Consider the following 12,310-nt stretch of genomic DNA (forward strand, 5'->3'; position numbering starts at 1 on the left):
GCAAATACGGTCGTTGACAGTTCGAATTGAATCATACGGTTATATTAAGAAATGAATTAATAAAAAGGACTGAACATGATTGCATATCGCATGCCTCGCAGCGTCACTTCCGGTGCTTTTGTGACGTAACGGGGCGTCACATCCGGCGCTGTGGGCGACATTACGTGAAACTGTTTTTAAGATTCCTTTGGCATCGCCGCCACCTGTATGGAACTTTTAATTAATTGTTGAGCGACGCGGAGTTTTATACAGTCTTTCAATGCTCGACATCGAAAATGTTATTGATGATTATGGCCTAACTATATACATGGCTCCTTTAAGCGCTACTTTGAGAATATAACCGGTTATGACTGAGTAATCCAAAATATAGGTAGATCTTCGAATACATAGAGGCTGCCGCCATACCTCGAAAACCATGAAATATTTCAGACCAATATTGGATAATATATTATACTTTTGTATAAGAATGCTTAGGTTGATATTTTCTAATACGTAGCTGATACTATACTAAGTATACTAAGTATAGTAATCATATCGTACTTCATATTATATACTAATATTATAAATGCGAAAGTTACGATGGATGGATGGATGGATGTTTGTTAGCGTTTGTAGCTTAAACGGCTGAACAGATCTCCATGAAATTTGGCACAGGTTTAGAACATAGTCTGGAAGAACACATAGGCTACTTTTATCCCGGGAATAGTTACGGTTCCCGTGGGATTTATTAATTTTGTAGTTAATGTTTACTCGATTATTTTTCTCGGTTATTGAAATTTGGCACAGATATAAAACAAAGTCTGGAATACACATGGGATAAGTTAAAACCCTGAGAAATGTCCGGTTCCCAAACGATACGTAGCTTTTTGTTATTTACATAGTTCGTATGTTTTCTAATACCATGCGGACGAAGTCGCTGGCAATAGCTAGTATTTAAAATAAAAGCATAGTAACTGATAGGATAAAGTTGTAGTGAAACTTAATCCAAGTTTCGCAGTAGTTAGAAATAAAACAAAAGCATAAAATGACTTTCTATTGAATACGCAGTACGAGAACTCTGTTAATTTCGTCGAAACTTTGCTTTGCAGTTATTAATTTATCCGACAAAAATAAGATGAACCTTGTTATAAACGGCCTGGGTATTATCAAATAGGTCAATGTATACTGGATTGTTTGATACAAGGGTAGGATTTCAAAGAACAACGAGCAAAGGGGTCGAGGGTGTGTCTTCTACGAACGTGTTCCCGCATTACGTTTCTGTTGAAATTACTATTTTAGATATAGCTGGCTTCCTCAAATATGTGCATAACAAAAGAGCTAAATATACTTCGGTACTAATCTGCTCTAAATAAAAACTACAAAACAAATAACAAAGAAAGAATAATTAATTACAAAATATGCTTATATCGGATTTCATAAAGATACCATGTGTTAAGAGCCAAAAGCGTGCTAGATGGTGACCAATAGCCTTACATTTAGGGCTGGCTACGCTTATCGTTATACTTGGTTTATATTATAGCAGTAATGAAAACTTCTAGTAAACCCATGCAATCCATTCTAGGTCTACGCTGTCCTAATTTACTCTCATAATTTAAACCAAGTCTGTCCTAAACGGAACGAAGATCGCGAAAGGCGAAGGGCCACTCATATTAGAATGAAAACGAAAGTTTAAAAGGGTACAAGACAATTTTATTAGACAAAGTTACATGTTAGTGCCAGTTGTAGCAGGGTCCCACTGGCGAACAGCAGTAGCCTCGAGCACACGGCTCGCAGCCGCAGCAGCGCGGCATGGGCCGGTCGCATCCGCCGGGACACCGCGCGAAAGTTCCGATGTTGAAGTCCCGATAACAACCATATTGAACCGGCATTTTTTATACTATTATATATTATCTTGAATTGATGAAAGAGGTGAAAAATATTATTTTATAGATAATTTTTATGTACTTTATATTTTTTATTACAAAAAAAATCTAAGGATTTTTTTCAATTTTAATAATTTTTTGAAAATGATTGATTTGTCAATCTGATTTATATATTAAAGAAGTTTCAAAATTAATAACGGCCAGTATTTCTTAGTTTTCATTTGGCCAGTACAAATAGACAGTAGCACAAGCCTGGTATAACGTAAACCAGAATCTTTCTTAGAAATCACCTGCAATCAGCATGGAAGTGCATTGTCTCATTAACTTATAGATTACAGCTGTCCCTCTGCTAAAATTAGAATTAATTTCAATAAACTTGACACTCATTTAAATCCTCTTTGGTTTGATGTAATTTTAAAAATAAAATGAATTCGAATATCAATTTAAATACATTTTCACAATTCATTCACATTACAAACACAACAGCACGACACATCGGGTCTCACATTAATTTTATATAAAAATTACTTAAAAAATATCAAAAAAATTATAAAAAGGAGAAAATCAAAAAAGTTTGCGTCGCAAGTTTAATATTTAATGATATAATATGCCTGTTTACTACGGAGGGTTTGTCGGTGGTCATCAAGGGGGTGGCTACTGTTTGTATGCTACGACATGCAACCCGAGCATGCCGGGCTGCGGCCCTTGCTGCTAGCTCTCCTCTAAAACTAAGGTATAGTACACTATATATACTTTGTACCAACATACATAGATGGATGTTTGTTAGTTTGTAGCCTAAACTGCTGAACGAATTTCAATGGAATTCGGTACGTAGAGAATAGTCTGGAAGAACACATAGGCTACTTTTTCGTTCCTTTTAATTCCACGCGGATAGTCACGAGCGAAAGGTAGTCTAAGAGTGAACAATGATCTTGTCGAAGATCGCCTATTTAAAGCGTGGTGAGAGCCCTTGTTCGTCCATCATTGGAGTTTTTTTAGTTAACTACGTATTGACTGACTTTGTAAATCCTTAATATGTCAAGCTAGCATGTCTTAAATGGGTCGGCAGTTCTATCTCCTTCACTATAGTACTGATGTTTTACATGTTTTGTAATTTCAGGTAATTTCAAGATGAAAGTAAGCTGTAGGGGTGCTGGCACGTGATGCGCCGACAGACCTTCGTAACGCATTCCGGTCAAATTTTTTGTACAATGAATAAACTAATATACCTATAGTATTGAATTTTATTTCTAATGTCACAATAAGCATTCAAGTCCCATGGCAAGGCTAGCAGCCAGTTCGTGTCACTAAAAACACTAAGCGAAAATTTAGGGACTGTTTGCTGCGCTCTGTGGTACCATTGTCATTGGCAGGCCAGTTACCAAGTTCTATTGATCGGCCAAGTGTGTGGAAACCATGTATTACGTTACGCTCAATATATTTTAATTGCTTGTATTTGGTAGATGTCATTGATTTGTAAAGATGTGATTTAGAGAAATGAGAACAGCTCTACCGGATAATCTTTTGGAAACAAAGTTAAAGCAGCTCCGACCTTGAAGTTCTGGGGCGCGTGGCACCATCAATACTCGATATTATTAAACAAAGTGGACCCCAGTCGACACCGGTACATTTGCTATACAAATCTCCATTTCTTTTGTCTTGGCTGTCGCGCATGCCTATGTGCTGCATGTCCAAGTCCAGATTTTTTTTATAACAAGGTGGCAAACGAGCAAGCGGCCTTCAGAATCCGTCAAAATGGCGAAGCGACAGCTGCTTCCGGCATCCGTAATTGCAGATGCGTTGCCTACCGTTATACGACGGAGGAGGAGACGCACATAAAGATATTTCCCCTTCCTATTAAGTGTTAAAGCGGGCACTACCACTGTTAATTTATTGCTAGACTCACTGGAACCGAACCAAGTCCTAAGTATTCAAGCCTAGGCCAAAACCAGGTGGGTACAGTTCAAATACCAATTCCTAGATATTTGGGAATTCCGTAGGAAATAGGATCCAAACTGCTGGAATATTGAATCCAGGTACAAATCGAGGTATAATAAAAAGCAGAAATATTTGTAAACGTTAAGTTTTATTTAATTCCGTACATTACTTGATTATCAACGGTTTGAACGATAAATTCACTGTTCGACGCCACAAAAGATGCCTATAGTCGCCGAAGCTGGTGTGCCGTCGCCCCATAGATGGAGAGGGGCGACCAGCTCTTCGGTGCCCATGGCCTCAGCAACAACGATAGTATCCACAGCACGGTCCGCAGCACGGCGAACAGCAAGGAGAGCAGCACGGTGAACAGCAAGGAGAGCAGCAAGGGTAGCAGCAAGGCATCTTTGCACCTTTAGTAGTCTTCAGCAAAAATTCCGAAGAAACCGTACTTTATTGTACTTTATTTGAGAGGAGAAAACAACGATTTATTTTTACTTAATTAGCTTAATGTTGAAGGTTTGAAGTTTGGTTTTTGTATGCCCATCATTGCGATTCGCTTTATTAGGTAACCTCGGTATGGGGCTAAAGCGTTCCATTCGCAGAACATTTTAAAATTCAATTTCACTAAATTTTCTTCGAAAGAATTAAGTTTGTACCAAAGAGTTTTGTACTCGTTTGATTTAAGTTTCTTCTATGAAAAATAAGACATATAAAACCTTCATGTTAGATATTAAATTATGAATAATCTCATATTGCCTTCTGTTAGTATATTTTGTTATATCGAAATAGACTTATACATTTTGATTACTTAAGAGAACTAATAACATTAATAATTATGGATATTCTGCGAACTACTAAAAGGCTCAGGAAAATTGTATAAGGAAAAATAAGCCTTAGCTAGAATAACATTAGCAAACTTAGTTTTACACGAAAACATCAAGAATTTCTAACATCCAAGGAAGGAAAGAAGATAGCTTCCCTTCATGATCTGGCGTCTTATTAAAATACATTATAAAGTGCTAAATAACTAATAAAATATTAAATATTTAAACTTCAATGGAAGAATAAAAACTTCTTCAAAGGAAATTATTTACGTGATTTACTTTTAAAAGAAAACCTTCTTTTAAGTCCTCTCTTATAACCTTATATTTTGTATAATAAAAAAAAATTGAAAGAATCCGAATTTCAAATAACAAGAATTTGAATAGAACAATGCAATCGTCATTTCACGCAGATAGATGTCATAATTTGTTTATTATATCGGGGCAAAGCTCACAGATAAAGCAAATTTTGTTTTCAGAGATCATGTTTTACTACGATTTGAGATGGAAAGGTAATTTTTTTAACAAGAAATCAAATATTTCAAGGGCGATAAAATACATGCCAGTAACTGGGCAGCACGAGACCACACAGTTTTACATTTTTGTGTGATTAGATTTACACAACAAGAAACTTGTAAGATTTTCCAATTAAAAATAACGTTTTCTTTGTGTTTTTTGTATTGATTTTTTTATTAAATATTTAAGAGAATCGCATCGTTTTATTTTAAAGCTTACAACAGCGTCTTTAACAATCCTTGAATAAAATTAGTCACACGGTTAATAAAAATGCAAAATGGAAATGAAAAAGTTGTTGGCAAAAAGAGTTATAAGTAATTACTAGTATCTATTGCATAAAACGGACATAAACAGCGTGTATGGCTCTAACGCGAAAATTTACATAATCTGTAGGCGGAAAAAAAAGAATGTTACCTAGGGCTGCTAGTCACCAATTTGTATAAATTCTTAACAACAAAAGTCGCTTTATATTTAACTACTCCGCGACAATTAAATATGTAAATAATATTTTGCGCTTTCCTAAAACCTTCTCAATAACCTGAATTTAATTCTGATTGTGGTTTAGCTAAGAGTAGGAAAAATATGAGTAAAACAAGAGCAGTTTGTTTATTACAATTTTCTATACTGTTACTGATGATAAATTATAACGTAAAAATGTCAAAAAATCATGAACACACTTCCTACTTACAATGGCCTTTATTCTAGGAAGTGTCACCCCTAACGCAGGTAGTGGACCTAATTTTCTGTATCGTTGCCGCGAGGTGGCGCTGGGGAGGGGTTCACTGATTTCACAGAACATGCAATCAAAGTGGGAATGCTCGCTATTTCCGGTCACTTTATTAGGTTAGATCACGCACCGTGTGCAGAAACGATTCCTAAAACTGCGCCCGTGTCGGCCAGAGTATTTCCTTTGGGCTAGTTCCTATTACCTATTATGTTGGAATCGAATTACATTGAAATCACTTGTAATTAACTTGCCGTCATAAATTATATCACGTCATTATACACTTACAAACTATTAGTACAACTATTTTAGGGCCAGTCCCACCAAATTGTAAATTATCTGATAATAATCCAACGTGTAAAATATCTGATGGAAGTATCGGATTTTGGTACTCTGACAGTGACGTCATTTTTAAGCTATCTGAGCCTCTATCAGCCGGTGGTGGGACATGCCATAAGTATTATCTGTGGTAGAAACTACGCAACGCTTTATTGAGATGCTGCAATAACGGCGTCGCCAGACTTCATTTAGGGATTAGGGGCAGAGAGGGCAGAGTACTGACGAATTACAGCTAGTAGAATTTTATTTTTATTCCTATAATATAAATTGACAATTTTTAAGTCACCGGGAAAGCTGCCCTTACTGCCCCTCTTGGCGTTGTCAAAGAGCTGCAAACTGCCATTGAATTGTGTAATTCGAACATTTCTTTGTCATAGAAATTATAAACACATATTGAAGTGACAGCTGGTTCGTCGCAGATGTCAGTTGTAGCGGGAATTGGATCTTGCAGGAACTACACAAAAGCTATATAGTTGTAGTTTGGAGAATCCATCATTTGATTCCCAAGCCCCCTCTGGTTCTGAGAAGTACCGCCAGCTGCCGCGGGCTCGAGCCGGGACCCACGTCAAACTGATGTCGCCAACAAAAACAATGCTCGCAACTGTCAGCTTTAACACAAAAAATATAAACACGTTAGTGTGTACAGTAGCAGAGAAATATTGATTTATTACTTTGAAAACTCGGATCGTTTGAGAAAAAAATTGCTCAATGGTTTAGCAACTTATATAGGACCAAATTAGGAAAAACATACAGAAGACCCATCGAAGTAAAAAAATTGTAAAAATCATCTGTAAAAACGTTATTTTAATAAATGTTTTCAGAGTAGAAGTAAATAATACTGAACTTAGTACTGAAATAAAGGTCGGCAACGCATTTCCAGGTTATCTCGTATTGAAAATGTTCTTGGGCGTTGATAGAAACCTTGGTTTTCCCGTTGGTTTGCCTCATTCTCGTGTAAAAAACATTCTGTTACAATCGAGACACTCGATTACTATAGATATACTAAACTGTACACTCTACTAAAGATCATAGATGCCTAAAATCCATAATCTATTTGTCTAGACCTGACGCCGATATATTTTAAGGGTAATCCGTAACTAAACGTGTTGCGAATTTTCGAAGTAACCAATTTAATAATCGTTATAGTTCCAAGATGGCGTGAAATTTGACATTTCTGTGAAGTTGCGATTCGGTGAAAACGTGTCCATGCTTATGTTTCTTGGTACTGAGTCAGCTGGCTACGGGGAACGGACATCGGCTATTTAATATGGCCATTTTATTAACGAAGTTAGCACTTTTGGTCAAGATATAGGGAAACATAACCTCAATTTTTATTTCGTGGAAGTCGTTTCCTTTTTGTTAATATTTACAGTATACCTACGTTTTATTTAATTGGTAGGTTTTAAATACACAAAAGAAAAGTAACTAACTATAAATAGATAGATCCACCAACTTTACCTCGCTGATTCTATTGTCTAATTCTTACTTAAGTCTTGTTATTAGACATAATTTACTTATCATTTTTAATATATACTTCCTATATCATCAAGTTATACAGGTGTGTATGAAAAATCATCTCAATATATTTGAACTTTGAAACGATTTGTCACGTATTTAATAAAAACGGTTCAAACGATTCATTTGAAAGGAATCGATAAGTGGAACTGTAACAAAAGATATTAATCATCGAATTTTACGATAATTAGTCGCAGTGAGTCACTAGTTGAGGGGTTCGACCTAACGCACTTCTGACAAAAATTATTTGCTTTTATTAATTGATACAATCGACTTTTAACGTCAATATTTCGTAACAGATTTACGTGTAATGAAAATTCAATGTAGATATTTAAATTAAACCATTATCATGTTTCATTTTTTTTGTATTAGTCATAGTTCTAAGAGACCAATTACAACGGTCGAGCGCTCTTGGAATGGAATGCCCGTTGCATTCAAATTTCCCGGTAAAATTGTTAATAAAATATCAGTTTAAGAAGTTCCTAGTAAAACGCCTCATTCTTATTTCTATCTTGTAATGACAAAATCGAACCGGACACTAATTTTAGTCACCGATATTCCGTAATACTTGCAAAGTTTTCTGTATAACATAAGTAATGATTATTATGAGGTTAACAATAAATATACTGCTAAAATTATGATACAAAACTTATTCTACTTTAAGAACCTTAGCTTTACAATATTACTTGTGTAGCTTTGCCGATGACAACATAACGCCACGTAACAGTATTAAGCAGACGGATGCGACATTGTTGGTGCTAGTAAGAATGAGACGCTTCGGAAACCTTCGGCAGTGGAAATGTTTGCATAGTAGTTTTTATAAAAGTACGGAAGTTAACATTTGTACATCTCCGTTTTGTCTCTTTAATAAATGCATCATTAAATCCCCTACCTTATCATTCTCCTGTAGTGTCAGCGCACCGGGTTTTCTCCCTCCAAATAACTATCATCCGCCATCACAGTCACCACTCCTTTCTTGATCATGTCACATTTCACGCAATCCAACCATCTCTTTCTAAGTCTAACTCTACCGGTGTACCTCCACATTCATAATTAACGTTCTTCTCGTTAACCCTAACGTTCGTCCTTATGTTTAACACTTGCATGTTCTTTGTAATTGCATACAAAGTACATGTATTGCATTATATTCTTAGAAAACAAATAACATCCTTTTAAACGATTTCTATGTAATTTTAATAATGTAAACATCCGATGTATACACGTTTCCATGTAGCGAAATCAAAACAACGTAAAAGAATCGTATGAGAATACATAATTGTGATTGAAAACAATAATGTAATACAATTTTTATTTTACATTAATTATTGTCATTGAGGTTAGTTTTTCTTAGAAATTCAATTCAAGTATACACTTGAACACATACGTGTTTTAACAGAGACTGAGATTACGGTGTTCTGCAAAAAAACGCTCTTTATATATAAAGGTATTTATTATCTGTGCTATTACGTAAGTAGAACATTAATCTTTTCAAATATTGTTCAATATTCTGGAAGGATTCCAAACTATCCGAAATGTAGTTCTCAGAATCAACGTATAATTCAAATACATTTATGATTTAAAATTATAATATTGTTTTATTTTAGGTATTCGTATTTTGCTTTTATAAACGCTATAGCTACAAATGTTCACGATAAAATGTCGATTTTGAATAGCAATATATCAATTTCATCGAATAATTTAAATTTTGTTGGCGCTACAACCGGAATAATTGGAATGTAACGACCGTTTGAACAAGGAATATTATTTTCAGGGAAATCGGCCGGTCACTGGAAACCGACGCGCTGACATATTTGTTGATATAGTTAATTAATTTCCCTTTATGCAACGCCGCGGAAAAATTTAGTCAATTACCGTATTGCTGTAACCATTACTGTTTCCGTGAATTTGAATTACCTAATGTCCACTCTACCGTTTGTTGATATATTCTATTTATTAAAGTTATACACATTAATATTACTGGTTATGAGCAAAAGATCTTTTCCCTTGTCCCTAGGGAGGGTACAGTAAGTGTATACATCTCATATTGCATACAAGTCTAACCGTCATATCTGATTACTCTCCCTTAAACACTCTCACACAATCTATCCATACTTTCTTCGGTCTTCCTCTACCTTTGTATCTACATCCACATTCATTCTTATATGTTTGTTTATGTAATCATTTTACTGCGTAAAAATGATTAATATATTGTGTTAAGTTTCTATGATATAACGGTAAGTAGATTCAGCGGTACATTCTGATTATATATTATATAGGTAATAAAAACAAACAAGATTTTTTTTTCTTTATAAACTTAACAAGTACAGACATCACATAGTTTATTTAGGAAACTCGTCGTTTTTTCCTAAGAGGTACATCTTCGTTTTGGTTATCCTCATTGTCACACGTCATGGGAATTATTTCTGTGGCCGCGTCATTTATGTCTTCTTCCGAAGCTGCGAAAAGCAATAACACTTTAAAACAAATAGTCATATAATATTGAGAGAACACGCCGCTTCAAGATGGCCGCTGACATTTAATTTCCTTATTAGAGATATCACCTTTAATATTAAAAAATATGTCGAAATTAACTAAATCAAAATCTCCGTAAATAAATACTGATGTTTACAAAATTAGATTTAGAAATATTTTAATAATAATTGTTTCTTAGTTATTTATATACTAGCTATTTATATGCCAGCGACACCGTCCTCGTGAAATTAAAAAAAAAACAAAGTAGGTAGCTTATGTGTTCTTCCAGACTATGCTCTAAATGTATACCAAATTTCATCGAGATCCGTTCAGCCGTTTAGGCTTCAAACTCGTAACAAACATTCTAAACTTCGCATTAATAATATTAGTAAGATTGTCACCAGTGTCAGTGTGGTCCTCTCTAGCGCTGAGCACTTCCTGCAACAGCGAGGCTTTTATCTTAAAATCTCGCGCGAAACCCAGAGAAAAGTATTGCTGATAATCAACCTGAAAGTTTTATATACTTAGAACTTTGAACACATCTTTATTAAGTCTAGGTGGAATCGTGGTTAACGCCCGTGCGGCTTCATCCGCATTAAATTATAAAAACTTAGTTTATTTACATTCGTCAAATTCTCAATCGAAAATGTCAAAATTACCATTACCATAATAACCTCGCTTCCTTAATGTTGGCAGCTTGTAATTTATGGTCCCTTTCCCACATGAAGGTGTTTTTTCCAGTTTATTTACTCCCTAACTTTAATACCGTGGAAATTAATAGCCTAAAGCGTGTCGTAAGTATAGGGCTTTTTATCAAAGAAAGAATTATTCAAAAATGCTGTAATTACTGACATCTTAGGCAACAAAGAAGTATGTGTTTACGCTTTATTATAATAGTATAGATAGATTAAATAATACCTTAGCCTTATTAGCGAGCAATATCGCATGCTTGTTGAATTGCTCAGCTTCTAGCACAAGGCGCGGCACGAGGCGGCTGTCGCGGGTGTTCCTTGCGCCCTGCTCCTGCTGCTCCAAGTACGTGATGAAGCAGTCCATCACTGATGATAGACGTTTGCCTGATATTTTTAACAGACGGTCTAATCTGGAATTAAACACTGGATTTAGAATAATTAGTTATTAGAGATACTACGGAGAGCTTTCTTTGTTATTATTTTAATCTTACTGATATTATAAATGCGAAAGTTTAGATGGATGGATGTCTGTTATAGTTTGTAGCCTAAACGGCTGAACGGATCTCGATGAAATTTTGCATCAATGTAAATCATAGCCTGGAAGAGCACATAGAACGCATACTTTTGTTGTTTTTTTAATTCCACGCCGACGGAGTCGCGGGCGAATGCTAGTATCTTATATAATATATTTATATTTATCATGCACATATTTTATGGAGTTGATTTATGAATATTTTTCGCAGGAAAATCAACGGTGGGGAATGAAACTGTCGAATAATGCGCATAGACACATTCAGAAGCTACGTCATAATAACTTTTATATAGCAACCAGTCAGTACGCTTAAGCCCTACTGTTTTTACTACTTTAAAAAGTTTTACAGCCTACAAATAAACGCAGTACAAAGTTAAACTTAGGAATAAACTATAAGCAAATATTAGTACAAATTTTGCTTATGCTCGGTTTATTCCTAAGTTTAATTTTATACCGCATTTATTTGTAAGGCTGTGTGTGTGTTTGTACTACTTTAAACGGTTTTATTGTATTTTTCAACCTTGCTTTGGTCCAATAAAACAAAAAAAAAACTTGTTTCGCGTTGTCTTAATACAAACAATAAGTTTGTTTTGCTAAGCGTTTTATTTGTCGGGTTATAATGGAGGCTATTTTAACGGAAGCGGACGGGAATGTAGAAGCGAAAGGCTTCACCTCTGCAGAAGCGGAGGTTAACGGAAGCGATTTATTAAAGAAATAAAAAATAAAAAGTAAATTAACCTCCTTTATCCGCAGAAGAAATAAAGCGAAAACGGATGCGGAGATAATATTTCTTGCGGAAGTTCCGCACTTGCGGATGCGGAAGCGGAGTTTCCTTACAGCCCTATTTATTTGTTTGTCTCTCGTACTTCGTAAGATTAGTTTAAATGAGTGTACCGTTT

General features: G+C 35.2%; 1 protein-coding gene and 1 long non-coding RNA gene across 2 annotated transcripts in view; one reads left to right on the plus strand and one right to left on the minus strand.

Moving 5' to 3' along the window:
- The first annotated feature begins 2,336 nt into the window (after positions 1 to 2,336).
- Positions 2,337 to 3,096, plus strand: LOC106107083. Its single transcript, XR_001225840.1, has 2 exons — positions 2,337 to 2,595; positions 2,983 to 3,096. It is a non-coding gene; the product is annotated as an uncharacterized LOC106107083 (long non-coding RNA).
- Positions 3,097 to 10,008: 6,912 nt separating this feature from the next.
- Positions 10,009 to 12,310, minus strand: part of LOC106106877 (Fanconi anemia group I protein-like) — a 16,200-nt gene continuing 13,898 nt past the window's right edge. The window contains 3 exon segments of the mRNA XM_013287537.1: positions 10,009 to 10,171; positions 10,589 to 10,694; positions 11,106 to 11,302. Of these exon segments, the coding sequence (XP_013142991.1) occupies positions 10,059 to 10,171; positions 10,589 to 10,694; positions 11,106 to 11,302 (416 nt within the window). The 3' untranslated portion in view covers positions 10,009 to 10,058.

Source organism: Papilio polytes, unplaced genomic scaffold (assembly GCF_000836215.1).
Source record: "Papilio polytes unplaced genomic scaffold, Ppol_1.0 DF822067.1, whole genome shotgun sequence".
In the NCBI taxonomy this organism is placed as follows: Eukaryota; Metazoa; Arthropoda; class Insecta; order Lepidoptera; family Papilionidae; genus Papilio; species Papilio polytes.